General features: G+C 62.3%; 1 protein-coding gene across 1 annotated transcript; it reads right to left on the bottom strand.

Moving 5' to 3' along the window:
- Positions 1-1,040: 1,040 nt before the first annotated feature.
- On the bottom strand, positions 1,041-11,919 carry LOC113884501 (scavenger receptor cysteine-rich domain-containing protein SCART1-like). The gene is made up of 13 exons (XM_027529120.1): positions 10,863-11,919; positions 8,737-9,054; positions 7,787-8,083; positions 6,650-6,958; positions 5,969-6,274; positions 5,513-5,830; positions 5,128-5,442; positions 3,713-4,027; positions 3,451-3,519; positions 3,054-3,368; positions 2,654-2,689; positions 1,775-1,912; positions 1,041-1,337 (listed from the first exon to the last, which is right to left on the bottom strand). The coding sequence occupies exons 1-13, from the start codon at positions 10,927-10,929 to the stop codon at positions 1,057-1,059; spliced, it is 3,084 nt and encodes a 1,027-aa protein (XP_027384921.1). The 5' UTR covers positions 10,930-11,919; the 3' UTR covers positions 1,041-1,056.
- Positions 11,920-14,051: the final 2,132 nt, after the last annotated feature.

The raw sequence follows: 14,051 nt of genomic DNA on the forward strand, positions 1-14,051 counted from the left end.
AACATGGAGGGTAGGCGGTAATCAGTGCCAGTGCTGGACAGGCCCTGCAGGGGAGGGATCACAGGAGAAGGAAGCCTGGTCCTTCCCAGGGTGCTGAGGTGGGAGGTGGGGGTCCAGAAAGGTCTACACGTAGGGGAGGGGCCTGGTCATTTGCATCTGATACCAGACCAGCACAGGGAAGAAGACACAGGGCAACTAGTTTCCCAAAGAGGGTGTGGTCAGGGAGCTGTGGTCACAGGGGCTTGGTGGGGGCATCAGGGCTGGACATGCATGAACGCTAGGGACCCTGGCACACCTGAGCCAGGTCAAGCAACATCCGCAGAGGAAAGGAGGGGTGGCCCGCAGCTGGTTCATCAGGGACCCCACCCCCCCACACACACACACACACACACAACTCAGGAGAACCGTGAGGGCAAGACCTCGGAGCCCACTCCAGACCAGGGCGAGGCAGAGAGGGGGCCAGAAACAGACCCCAGGCCGTGGTGGGCATCTGAGGAGTGTCTGAGATGAATTATGGATGAGACATTTAATAAAACTCTTTAAGAAACAAGGAGGATGAAAGCCCCAGGCACACTGGCCTCTCCCCTGCCCTGGTCTCGCTGATGTGCCCTGAAGCCAGCTCGTGGTCAGCACGTCCTGGGGCAGAGGCTGCTGGGGTCTTCCTTCCCAGCCTGAGGTGTGAGGAGGCCCTGGCTATGAAGTGCCCCGCCTGCATTGAAAGAGAAAGACACCAGTTGGGGGCCCTCAGCAATTCCTCATAGACCCAGGACGCCTGGGCCCTGGCTTCCTGCTCACCGTGAGGCCAAAGGACAAGACAAGGGCAGGGCAGGGGCCGGGCTGCTGCTGGCGCGCATCCTCCCAAAGCTGTTCAGCCCCTACAGCGGCTGCCGCTCGAAAGGAAACCCAAAGAGAAGCCCAGGCCCCTCCCTAAACCCCGAGTCTGTCCCTGAGAAGATTCTAGTCTAAGGGACAACTTGGAGGGGGAAACCAAGTGTCCCGGCACCAAGCCTGTGCGGGAGTGAGTCACACACACACGCGGAGGAATTCTCGGGGCCTTTAGATGTAGGGGCTGGGCGGGCCGGAGCCCTGGGCGTAGCACCAGTAGAGCAGCAAGAGCACCGTGGACGCCACGACGCAGAGCTGCGCACCCGTGGGGCTCAGGAGGGCCCCCTCCTCCGCGTCGCCCTCCTCGGGCTCGGGCTCCGCCACGTCGTCATACTCCTCCTCCAGCACCGCGGCCGCGGCCGCTCCAGCAGCCTCGTCTTTCTCCCCCGCGGTAGCCACTCCAATGTCCTCATAAACACCTTCTGAGGGCAGACTCCCCGACATTCCTGAACCTGCAGGGGTCACACCAGAGCCCTTTAGCTGAGACACTCCGAGCAGTTAAGCCCGCCCACGGGGCCCCTGCGGGGTGGACCCTGGGCTCTTCTGCCGCAGCTCCCCACCAGCAGCCACACGCTTCCCCAGGCACAGCCTGTGGGAGCCGTTCCCAGCTGCATGGAGGACAGAGGGGTGCAGATACCCCTGGAGCCCTCTGTCCCACCCAGACAGCCCTGGGACTGTGGATTCCCCCGTCTGGCCCCTCTCAGAAGTGGGGCAGGGCCCAGCGTCTCCAGTCGCCAACACCTCATGGACTTACTTCGCAGGAAGTTGCCACAGGCTGTGGCGGAGGGGCAGGGACAGGCAGAACCTGTGACGGGCTAGGGTCTCAAAGCACCCCCCGCCTCCCCACCCCCAGGGACCAGGGCCAACCCCACCCACCATGCCCACCTACCCCTGCAGGCGTCTCTGCCCCGGAACCACCGTGCCCCCAGGACCAGTGAGGTGACGAGCAGCAGGGTGCCGAGCGCCAGGCCGAGGGCCATGGGCAGAGTCCCAGCCTCGAGGGCAGGCGCCGGGACCAGAGGACTGCCTGGGAAGACAGCGAAAGGAGGGTCTCCCCTGTGTGCCTGCTCCTCCTGGGGCATTGTGACCCTTGGCCTGGACCACCGGAGCCCCTGGCGGGGGGCACCCAGAGGAGAGGTGGGCCCTGTGGTCACAGCGCTAAATCCAGGAGGGAGCCCAGGAGGGAGGGGCCAGGAGAGCAGCTCTTAGCGTCCTGACCGCGTTAGACTCCATGTCTAAGAGGACACAGTGTACCAGAACCAAACCTCGCAGTTGGCAAGAGAAAGGCCCAGAGGAGAGTCCCGGCAGGTGGCCCAGCAGGGCCCGGGCTGGCCCTCCCTCCCTGGGCTCTCTGCCCGCCTGGCCCAGGGCACCTGCAGAGACGAGCGTCTCCAGCACAGCAGTCCTGGGGTCCTGACCTCCCCCCACCAGCCAGGTGGATGCGGGAGAGTCCACAGCACCTCTGAGGCAGAGCCCCTAGAAGGCCCCTCAGGGTGGGGCAGAGCCCCCATGCAGAGCCCCTTGGGTGGGGCACAGTCCCTACAGGGCCCCTCAGGGTGGGGCAGGGCCCCCATGCAGAGCCCCATGCAGGGCCCCTCTGGGTGGGGCAGAGTCCCTACAGGGCCCCTCTGAGTGGGGCAGGGCCCCCATGCAGAGCCCCTCGGGTGGGGCAGGGCACGTCTGGGTGGGCCGGGGCCCCACGGAGGGGCCCTCCAGTTGGGTTGAGGCAGGAGGGCCAGAGCTGAAGCCTGAGGAAGTGCTCACCTACCTGATGCTGAACGTGGGGTGACGGCCCCTGTGTCACCTGCAGGAGAAGTGGGTGGGATCCAAGTAGGAGCCTGGGCTATGGCCAGCCATCACCCCGGAGCAGCACCCCAGCCCCCTCAGGCTGAAACAGAGCTCATGGAGACGGCCTCCGCCCCAGCATCCAAGGGACCAGCATGGAGCAGCCTCAGGGCTGGATTCTGCAGCACCCAGGGCTGAGAGGGCCTCCAAAAGAACCCACCAGGCGTTCCATCCCAAGGCCCTAGGAAGGCCTCACCTACCCACTCACCCCATGGAGGGGCAGACGGAGCCCCCTTGGACCACTCACCCCATGGAGGAGGAGACAGAGCGCCCCCAGATCACTCACCCCTGGAGGGGCAGCCAGACCCCCCTGGACCACTCACCTGCACAGCGCACACCCGCGTCCTCCTTATGCCCACAGTCTCCGCGGCCCCACGGCTGCGCCGGGCAGCCCCACAGGGAGGCCTCGCTGCCCCGGCACCCCACCTCATCCAGCCACACGGGCCCCGAGCCTGGTCCAAAGGCAGCCCCCGCCACGGCGTCCACAGCCCGGCCGCACCCCAGCTGCCGGCACACGACCTCGGCGTCCGCCAGGTCCCAGGAGTCATCACACACGGTGCCCCAGGAGCCAGCGTGCCAGAGCTCCACACGGCCCGAGCAGCGGTCCTCACCCCCGCGCACGCGCAGCTCGCCCTCCTCTGCAAGAGGGGCCTGTGGTCACCGGGGGGCAGGACCCGGACGGGAGAGGATGGGGAGCCGGTTGCGGGGGGAGAGGGGTACCTGGGCAGCTGCCCATTGAGGAGCAATTGAGGGCCTCCCCGGAATCCTGCGTCGCTGTCCCTGACGATCCTGTTGGATTTAAATAGCGGTTCACCAGGTGTAAATGCTCAGAGAAGCCTCAGAAGGGAACCTGTGGAGCCCAGTGAGCCCACCACCCCCAGACATGGGTGAATGGCAGCCTCTGTGGATGACCTGTCAGGACACTGAAGCTGCCTCGAGGGCCCCCAGAGTCTGCCCACCTGCAGTAGGTGGCAGGGCCTACCTGCACAGGTGATCCAGACCTCCTCTCCACGGGTGCAAGAGTGCGGGTGCCAGGGGGCTGAGGGGCACTGCCACAGCGTGGAGCTCCGCAGCCGGCGGCACTGGATGTTGTCCACCCAGGAGGTGCCCAGGCTAGTGTGCCCCGGCCTGTTCTCCAGCCAGCCCCGCTCCCCACAGCCCAGCTGCTGGCAGATGATGGACAAGGAGGCGTCCTTCAGGGCGTTACTGCACACGGCCCCCCACGTTCCGTTGTGGAACACGTCCAACCACCCAGCACAGGGCCCGGCGCCACCTCGCAGCCTCAGGGCCACTGACTCTGGAAGACAAGCCACTCGGGTCAGACAGTCTCTGAAGGAGGAGGCCAAAACCAGGGGCTCCCAGCACCAAGACCCATGCCAAGCTAGGGCATCTGACATCCAGCTCACATCCACCCCACATCCCCATCCACCCCCACCCAAAGACGGGAGCAGCTGCCCACAGGGAGCCAATTTAAGCCCCAGCTCTAACACTGCAATCCCTAGTAACTCCACTGACTGTAGAAACCTGTCCCTGGAAATCACTCACATACAGAATAACCCTTTTAAACAACTGTAAAAATTCAACAACAAAAAAGGAACTAGCCCGATCTCCGAGTGTGTCACTGGCCCTGGCTGGTCAGCGCCCAAGTAGTGTCTTGTCACCCTGGGGCGGCGAAAGCCCAGGAACAAGGGGTGTGTTAAGCCGACTATCATATGACCACATAGTGGAGTAGGACACAGCCCTCTAAAAGTAAGTCAAAAGGGCCCGCAATACATCAAAATACACACATGGGGATAAACCGAGGCATTGAGGCATGAATTGCATCTGACGGGACCGTAACGAAGTAAACTAAGCTTAGAAAATAAATGGCAGGAATTACACCTGTGACAGAATAAAAACGGCCACTCAGACCCCCGCCCGGCCCCGCCCCTCACCGAGTGTACTCCCAGCCCTGGGTCTGGGCTGACCTCTGACCTTCCGCCAGACAAACGCACGGGGTGAGGGTGACCGGTGCCCGCTCCACGCCTGGGCCTCCTGAGCGCCTGCCTGCCTCTGATCTCCCCTGGGAACCCCGCTGCTGCCAGGCGGAATCGGGACAGCAGAGTCCCCACCCCTGCCAACAGCCAGCCCCCTGCAGAGGCCTGTCCGCCAGCGAGAACCAGCAGCTGCCTGAGGAGCCCCGAGCACAGAGGAAGGAAGAGCTGCAAGCTGAAAACACAGTGGAAGTTAAACCTGCCTCCAAGGACAGAAAGACCAGAACGGCCACGAGCGAAGTGTGAAGTGGACAGCGCCTAGACACCCTCTCCCCGGAAGCAGGACGAACGAGCAGAGCCCCCACCCCCACCAGATGAGTGCCAAGGAGCGGCCCTGGGACGGCACTCGGGTCTCAGCACCCACCTGAGCAGAGGGCACCGGCGTCCTCCTTGTGGCCGCAGTCGTGTCGGCCCCAGCCCCTCGACGGGCACCGCCACAGCGCGGCCTCGTGGCCCTCACAGGCCAGCTCGTCCATCCAGATGCGCCCGGCCCCGGCCCCGAAGTGCGCGGCCCCCGGGGCGCCGAGCGCGTGCCCGCAGCCCAGCTGCCGGCACACCACCTGGGCGTCCCGCAGGTCCCAGCCGTCGTCACACACGGTGCCCCACTCGCCCGCGTGGAGCAGCTCCACGCGCCCCGCACAGCGGCCCGGCCCCGCGGCCAGGCGCACCTGGAGGCTCCCTGCCGAGGGAGAGGCCGAGTCAGGGCGCGGGGCCCGGGAGGGGGTCCTGGGGGCTGGGCCCGCACTCACCCGAGCACACGACGCCCGCGTCCCGCGACGCCCCCGCGGACACCAGCGCGGCCGCCGACACGTTGCACCGCGTCAGGCGGGGCTCGGTGCCCGCACAGCGCACGCGGCTCAGCCCCAGGGGCACCGCCCCGCGCGCGGGCGCCGCCGCCTCGTACGCTCGCTCCGCCGCTCCGCAGCCCAGCTGCCTGCACACGACGGCCGCGCCGCGCAGGTCCCAGGCCTCGTCCAGGACGCGGCCCCACACCCCGTCCAGGGACACCTCCACGCGGCCATCGCAGCGGCTCTGTCCGTCCCTCAGCCGCAGGGCGTCGGGGAGACCTGGGGGCGGGGTGCGGGACACTGCAGGGCGGCGCGCCGGCGGGTGGCACCCGGCCCGTCCCGGGCCGAGGACGCCGCCTCCCGGCGCAGCCCTGTGCGCTCCCGGCCTCCCCTCCGGCCGCGCTCGTGCTGACCCACCTGAGCAGACGGCGGCGGCTGCGTCGCCGGGGCCACAGGCGGGCGCCCCCAGGGTGCTCACGGCGCAGCTCCACAGGTAGGGCTCCGTCCCCACGCAGTGCACCTCGTCCGGCCAGGGCGCGGAGGCCCCGCCCCCAAAGTGACCCCCCGGGGGTGTGGCCACCGCGTTCCCACAGTCCAGCTGGTGGCAGAGGACCGTGGCGTCTGCCAAGTCCCAGTGGGCCGCGCAGAGGGGCGCCCAGGCCCCCTGGACCTGGAGCTCCACGCGCCCCTCACAGGCGCTGCTGCCGTTGACCAGCCGGAACTCTGCAGGGGGAGGGGGTGTCGGCGTCGCTGCCCCCGCGGGCCCTGCTGTTTCTTCCCTTCACACCCGGGGTGGGGCTCCCGGGGCCCCTTCTCTGCCAGCTCCCCACCCGCCTCCGCGGCAGCGCCAGCACACACATGTGTGCAGGACTCTGTGCCGGCCTTGGGGTCACATCCCTCTGTCCCCAAAGCCTGCTCCCTCTCCTTCCTGCCAGCAGCCCCCCGAAGCAGCACTTCCTCAAGGGGAAGGGCTCACCTCCTGGCGGAGGCCCCTTGGAGCTGGGCCAGACGCACCCCGAGAGGGTGGGGGCGGCACAGAGGGGCCTGGCAGGGAGGGGGCAGGGCCCAGCCTCGGACCACCCGCCCCCGTGGCCTCACCTGAGCACCTGAGCCCCGCATCCTGGCCGTGCCCACACCGGTGCCCCGGCTCCCGAGGGCAGTGGAACAGCAGGGACTCGTTGCCCGCACAGCGGAAGGCCTCAGCCCACACGAGCCCCGGGCCCTGGCCGAAGTGGGCGCCCTGGGGTGTGGACACGGCCGCGCCGCACTGCAGCTCCCGGCACACCACGTGGGCAGTGGCCAGGTCCAGGTCAGCGTCACAGACGGTGCCCCAGGTCAGGCCACGCCTCACCTCCAGGCGCCCAGCACAGGAGTGCTCGCCACCCACCAGCCGGGCCTCTGTGTGTTCTGGAGAAGGAGACAGTTCCCACAGTGACGGGGTCTCAGCTCAGAACTCAGCCCTGAGCCCCGCCCCCAACCATGGACCCTGAGCATCCTGCCAGAGGTGATCATCCGCCAGCAGCAGGGGCCTGCTGAGCAATGGGAGAACCGATGGTCACAGGCCACTCTGCCCCATCAGAACAGACGCCGCACATCCTCTGCCTGCCCGGGGTGGTGGCACCAAGACCCTCCTGTCTCAGAGGCTAGGTTGAGGTCCCCTGAGGGCATGCCCCCGAGGGCACCAAGGAAAGTGGACACTTTACCTCATTTCCACCCAGAATGTACCAGGATCCAAGAGACCAGATTACTCCCACTACCGACCCTGACTTGTGTGAGACCCACAGCGGTCACAGCCAGCACAGCACAGATGCGGCACCCGGCTGGGACTGGAGCAGCCCTCGGCTCCCCGCCCACGCCTCTCCTGGGCCGCCCTGCACTCCTGCAGCGGCTCCCGAGGCACTGGCTGTGCGTGCCCCAGGCTCCATGCTGTGCCCTCACCTCTCGGTCTCTGTCCAAAGCGAGGAGGATCTACAGAGTCCGTTCTCAAGGACACTTTCCTGTTTGCCTTCGCTCACCTTCCCCGGCCTGCTCTTGCCTCCCTCACAACAGGTGGGCTGCACAGGGGCCGCCCCCTAACGATGGCACCCCAGGCCTCAGGCAGGACTGGGCCAGCGGGAGGCACTTCGGGGGCACACTCTGCTGCAGCCCACTCGGAGCATGGAGGGACGGCCAGCCCACGGCCAGCTCCCTGCTGTCCCCACCCCACCCCACGTCAGGGTGGAGGGTCCACCTCACCTGAGCAGACCACCTGGGCATCTCGCTGGAAGTCGCAGCCGCTGCGGAACTTGTTGTTCAGTCTGCAGTTCCGGATGGTCAGCTCGTCGCCCCCACAGGTCATGTACTTCCTGGCGACACTGCCGTCTTGGCGGGGGGCCTGCAGGGCAGGGCCGCACCCCAGCTCCCGGCAGAACACTGTGGCCTCCTCCCGGTGCAAGCCACAGAGGCGGTCCACCCCGTTCACATTCCTGATCTCAGGGAGCCCTGCACAGGGGCTCCGGCCCTTCACCAGCCGCACCTCCCGGAAAGTGCCGTCTGCGAAGCACACAGGGCGTGGCACACAATACAGGCTCTGCCGACCGCGCGGCCTCGGGCCTCGGCGACAGCCGTCCCCAGCAGGGCCCTGCCGGGGCCAGACCAGCCCTGGGCCTCACTGAGGGGTCAGCGCCGGGCCGCTCAGAGGCCCTCCTGACTCAACGATCTCTGGACACCCTCGCTGATTTTTCAGCACAGACGCCTGCGTTCTTGCTTTGCTCTGGGCCCCACAAACCGCCCAGTGGGTCAGCTCAGACAGGACGTGAAGTGCCGGACACAGCCCTGGGCGCTCCAGACAGACCTCCAGGGAGAACATGTGAGCTGGCGACGGTGACAAGACGTCTGCACAGTCCGCGGGGCCCCTCGAGTGTCGCCCCACCCCTGCCTGCGTGTCCACCCCCTCACTGCTCTTCTACCTGCCTGCGCATTCCCTCTCGGTCCCTCCCTGGACAGCAGGCTTTGTGCAGCCAATTTCATAGTTGACTCACGGCTGCATCCCCAGCACCCAGTGCACTACCGCTGCCTTCTAAGAAGGGATCTGTTAAGCAAAACACTGGGACTGCTGACACAGGAGGAAGGGAGAGCTGAGAGCCGGCCCGTCTCAGGTGGCTCTGGGGCCCCCTCCTCCCCGCACACCCCGACCCATGACTTACTGGAACACAGAGCCACCACCACCCACTCATAGGGGCACTCGCTCTTCGTCCAGGCCCCCAGGCTGCACCCCCAGAGGGAGGCCTCGTCTCCCCTGCAGGACACGTTGTGGAGCCAGGGCTGCACCGTCTCTCCGGGCAGCGGGACGTACTTGGGGGCACCCACGGCCCCGCCACAGCCCAGCTGCCTGCAGACCACGGACGCCTCCTTCAGTGTCCACTCCCGGTTGCACACGTGTCCCCACGTCCCTTCATGCTGGACCAGCACCACCCCGTCGCATGGACTGGGCCGGTAGGCCAACCTCAGGCTGTTGGGTCCACCTGCAGATGGAACGGGCCAGTGAGGGCCGGCGACACGGCGCCTGGGGCCCCTGCCGAGGCCCAGCGCCGAGGCCTCTGTGCAAAGCCAAGTCCCGCACCCCGCAGAGCAGTCCAGACGGGTGGTGGGGCAGGGGCCCTGAGTGCCGTCCTTGGCCCGCCGGAGCCCCCACGTCCTGGGTGACCGCAGGCCTGAGGCATGGAAGTCCCCTGTCCTCTACCTGAAGCGGGGGGCTCCTCCCACCACCCACCCCAGCCTCCAGCCGAAGGTCATTTCCCAGCAGCCCTGCAGCCCCCCATCTTCCTGCTCACCCCTGCCCCACCCCCGACTGCCCACCACCTGTCCCCCAGCTCACTTTCCTGGGGGCTGCTTCCTGGGTCTCTGAGAGGCTCAGCCACCCCCTGACCTTCCAGTCCCACTGGGAGCAGGGCTGCATCCTTCACTAGGCCCCTCACCCCAGTCTTTCCTGCACAGCCCCCTCGTCTCGGGCCCTGGACCGTCTGTCCTCCCCACCGCACCACAGCCCCGGAAGCCCCTTGTCTCAGCCCCTGGACCGTCGATCCTCCCACTGAGCCCTGGGCTGAAGCAGGGGGGTGAGATAGCCTCCACAGGGAGTATGCCCAGCTTGGGCCAGACCACCTCCAGGGCCTGGGGGGTCTCGTTAGGGTACTCATGGGGCAGGAGAGAGTCCAGGACTCACCGGGGAGCAGAGAGAGGGAGACCCCCCCCCCAGCCCTCAGTATAGAAGAAAGCACAGCACTCCCACCACCCGCCAGGCCTCATCCACCGCGCCCACCCATCCCCAAAGCCCCTCACGCCCACCCCTTCTCCTCTGGACATTCGCGGGCACAGCGTGTGCCTTTTTAACACCAACCAGCGCCCCTCCCGCAAGCCGACCTCACTGCGCTTCAGAGCCCAGCTCCCTGCTTCATGCGCTCCAGCATCACCACCCAGATCCCAGCCCACCCAGCATGCCCCTCTGTCCAGCTTTCTGTCACCTCCTGCTGGACCCTGGATCAACCTGCCCAGTGACCTTTCCTCCCATCAGCCCCCAGGGCACCGCACAGGGCCACCCTCATCCCCTCCCCAGCCCCAAGACACACTCACACACGTCCGCACACAGCTGCCCAGCCTTCTCTCACATGCATCCCTGCCTGTACTCTGCATTCACTCTCTGCGGTGCCTACACGCAGACCGCACAGCACACTCTCACCCCAGCCTCTCTGTGCTGTCTCCCGCAGGACACCTGCCCACAGCTCCTGCCGTGACTTAGCCTCTTGGCTTCTGGACACAGCAGCCCCCACCCCACCCCCACCCTGATGTGGCATCTCTCCGGGGCTGGCTCTCCTCCATGGCCCAGCACCAGACCATGCTTACCATCATGGCCGGGAGCCCCCAGCTTCCCTACACCCACCCACCACCGCCTGCCCCGACGGAAGGAGACTGGGCAGCTCCTTGCAGAACCCATCAGCGTCCCCTGTCTGTCTGGGTCACTGGGGCCAGACACCAGCCATGCCCCTCACTCCGTCTGGACTCTGGCCAGCCTTGCAGCCTGGACTCCGAGTGGCAGGGCGGGGGGCTCTGGGCTTACCCCAAGTGGAACCTGCTCAGTCCGCGCAGGGACCAGAGTCTCTGGGTGTCTGCACTTTGGAGCCCACGTGTCTTCTGCCCTAGGATGTGCCCCCACTGGGGCTGAGCAAGAACCCAGCAGACAGCTGATCACAACAGGGGACCCTCACACCCCAGGGCCTCAGCATCCATGGAGCAAAGCCTACAGAAGGTTCCATGGACGGAGAAAGGAAACTCTTACCAGTGGGGGCGGCCCTGGCCCTGAGGAGGAGGACGCCGAGTCCCAAGGCCCAGAGAGCCACCCTCATGGCCCCGCAGCTGCGAGCCTCAGTCAGCTCCCGCGGCTCAGCCTGCGCAAAGGCGGGGATCTCAATCCAGGGCAACACACAGAAGCAGAGCCGTCAGCGGCCCCTCAGGACCAATGCCACCGTGCGGGCCTTTCCAGAGCATATCAGTGGCTCCGTCTCTCCATCTGTGGGCAGAACAGCCAATGGCCTGGCGGCCCTGAGCTTCACCAGACCGAGCGGGGGGCCCGGCCCTTGGGTTTCCTCATCTGCTGATAGCGCTGACAGGGCAGCTGCACTCAGACCCCACAGACAGGCAGGTGGTCCAATGGGCTCACAGCCAGAGCAGCAGCCAAGCCCTGCCCTCCACCCAGGCTTCAGCTCCCCATCGTGGGTGGTGAGACAGTGACCCCGATGTCATGGGGACTAGCAGGGACACAGCAGGAGCCCCAAAGCACAGAAGAACAAAACAGGGCATGACGGCTTTGCAAGGGCTCTGAGACCTAAACTGTCACTGGAACTGAGGCCACAAAAGAAGTCTGGAACCCACACATTGAGTCTAAACAGAACGGCCGCCTGCTGAAATAGAAGACTTAAACAGAAGCAGAGTGTCTGACATCACAACCAGCGTGCCTGGGGTACAACTGAAAACCACTCGCCATGAGAAGAACCAGGGGAACCACAGCTGATGGTAAAAGACAATCAGCTGCCAATCCGCGTCAAAATTATCTGATGAGGACTTTCGGTCACCATAAATGTGCTTCTATTATAAATTGCAAATTCTTTTTAAATAAATGAAAAAAACTCCAGCAAAGAAATAGAAGTTACAAAAATGAAACTGGAACACTCACACTTTGCAGTCAGAATGGTCAAACGCTGCAACCACTTTGGGCAACCACCTGGCAGTTCTTCCGAATGTTAACACAGAGGTTCCCTGGGGCTTCTCAGTGGCTCAGACGGTAAAGAGTCTGCCGGCAACGTGGGAGACCTGGGTACGATCCCTGGGTTGGGAAGATCACCTGGAGGAGGGCATGATAACCCACTCCAGTATTGTTGCCTGGAGAACCCCATGGACAGAGGAGCCTGGTGGGCTGCAGTCCGTGGGGTCGCAAGGAGTTGGACGTGACTGAGCGGCCAAGCACAGCACACAGTCTTCCCTATGACCCAGAAATCCTGTGAATCAAAGAGAAGTGAAGTTATGTCCAAGATAGGCAGCAGGCTATATGGTGCAAATCGGGGAATTACAGACATTACTTTACAAAGTAGTAATCATTTAAATAGAGTATAATCTGTAAAAATACTGAAACTCTGCTGTACAACTGAAGGCTCAGAAGATAAAGAATCTGCCTGCAATGCAGGAGACCTGGGTTCGATCCCTGGGTTGGGAATATCCCCTGGACAAGGAAATGGCTACCCACGCCAGTACTCTTGCCTGGAGAATTCCATGACAGAGGAGCCTGGCAGGCTACAGTCTGTGGGGTCACAAAGAGTCAGACATCATTGAGTGACTAACAGATACACCTGAAACTCATATAAAACTGCAAATCAGCTATCCTGGAATATTTCAAAGATATGTTCACATTAAAGACTGTGCATAAATGTTCATAGTAGCATTATTCGCAATAGAAAAAATAGAAACAACCTAACGCACTCCAGTCAACGAGCAGATAAACTGCCACATGTCTACACCACGAAACATTCAGCTCAGTTCAGTTGCTCACTCATGTCCGACACTTTGTGACCCCATGGACTGCAGCACGCCAGGCTTCCCTGTCCATCACCAACTCCCAGAGCTTGCTCAAACTCAAGTCCATCGAGTCAGTGATGCCATCCAACCCTCTCATCCTCTGTCGTCCCCTTCTCCACCTGCCTTCAATCTTGCCCAGCAGCAGGGTCTTAACCAATGAGTCAGCTCTTCACATCAGGTGAGCAAGGATTAGAGTTTCAGCTTCAGTATCAGTGCTTCCAAAGACTGATTTCCTTTATCTCCTTGCAGTCCAAGGGACTCTCAAAAGTCTTCTCCCATACCACAGTTCAAAAGCATCAATTCTTCAGCTCAGCTTTCTTTATGGTACAATTCTCACATCCAAACATGACTACTGTAAAAACCATAGCTTTGACTAGATGGACCTTTATCAGCAAAGTAATGTTTCTGCTTTTTAATACGCTAATTTTGTCATAGCTTTTCTTCCAAGGAGCAAGCGTCTTTTAATTTCATGGCTACAGTCACCATCTGCAGTGATTTTGGAGCCCAAGAAAATTAAGTCTCTCACAGTTTCCATTGTGTCTCCATCTATCTTCCATAAGTGATGGGACCAGATGCCATGATCTTAGCTTTTTGAAGGTTGAGTTTTAAGCCAGCTTTTAAACTCTCCTCTTTCACTTTCATCAAGAGGCTCTTTAGTTCTTTTTCATTTTCAGCCATAAGGGTGGTGTCATCTGCATGTCTAAGGTAATTGATATTTATCCCGGCAATATTGATTCCACCTTGTGCTTCATCCAGCCTGGCATTTCCCATCATGTACTCTGCATATAAGTTAAATAAGCAGGGTGACAATATACAGCCTTGATGCACTCCTTTCCTGATTTGGAACAAATCTGTGGTTCCATGTCCAGTTCTAACTGTTGCTTCTTGTCCTGCATACAAATTTCTCAGGAGGCAGGTAAGGTGGTCTGGTATTCCCATCTCTTGAAGAATTTTCCACAGTTGTGATCCACACAGTCAAAAGCTTTGGCATAGTCAATAAAGCAGAAGTAGATGTTTTCCTGGAACTCTCTTGCATTTTCTATGATTCAATGGATGTTGGCAATTTGATCCCTGGTTCCTCTGCCTTTTCTAAAACCAGCTTGAATATCTGGAAGTTTACGGTGTATGTACTGCTGAAGCCTGGCTTGGAGAATTTTGAGCATTACTTTTCTAGCATGTGAGATGAGTACAGTTGTGTTGTAGTTTGAACATTCTTTGTCATTGCCTTTCTTTGGGATTGGAATGAACACTGACCTTTTCCAGTCCTGTGGCCACTGCTGAGTTTTCCAGATTTGCTGGAATATTAACTGCAGTACTTTCACAGCATCATCTTTTAGGATTTGAAATAGCTCAACTGGAATTCCATCATCTCCACTAGCTTTGTTTGAGTGGGCTTCCT

The sequence above is a fragment of the Bos indicus x Bos taurus genome, chromosome 26 (assembly GCF_003369695.1).
Source record: "Bos indicus x Bos taurus breed Angus x Brahman F1 hybrid chromosome 26, Bos_hybrid_MaternalHap_v2.0, whole genome shotgun sequence".
NCBI classification, from domain to species: domain Eukaryota; kingdom Metazoa; phylum Chordata; class Mammalia; order Artiodactyla; family Bovidae; genus Bos; species Bos indicus x Bos taurus.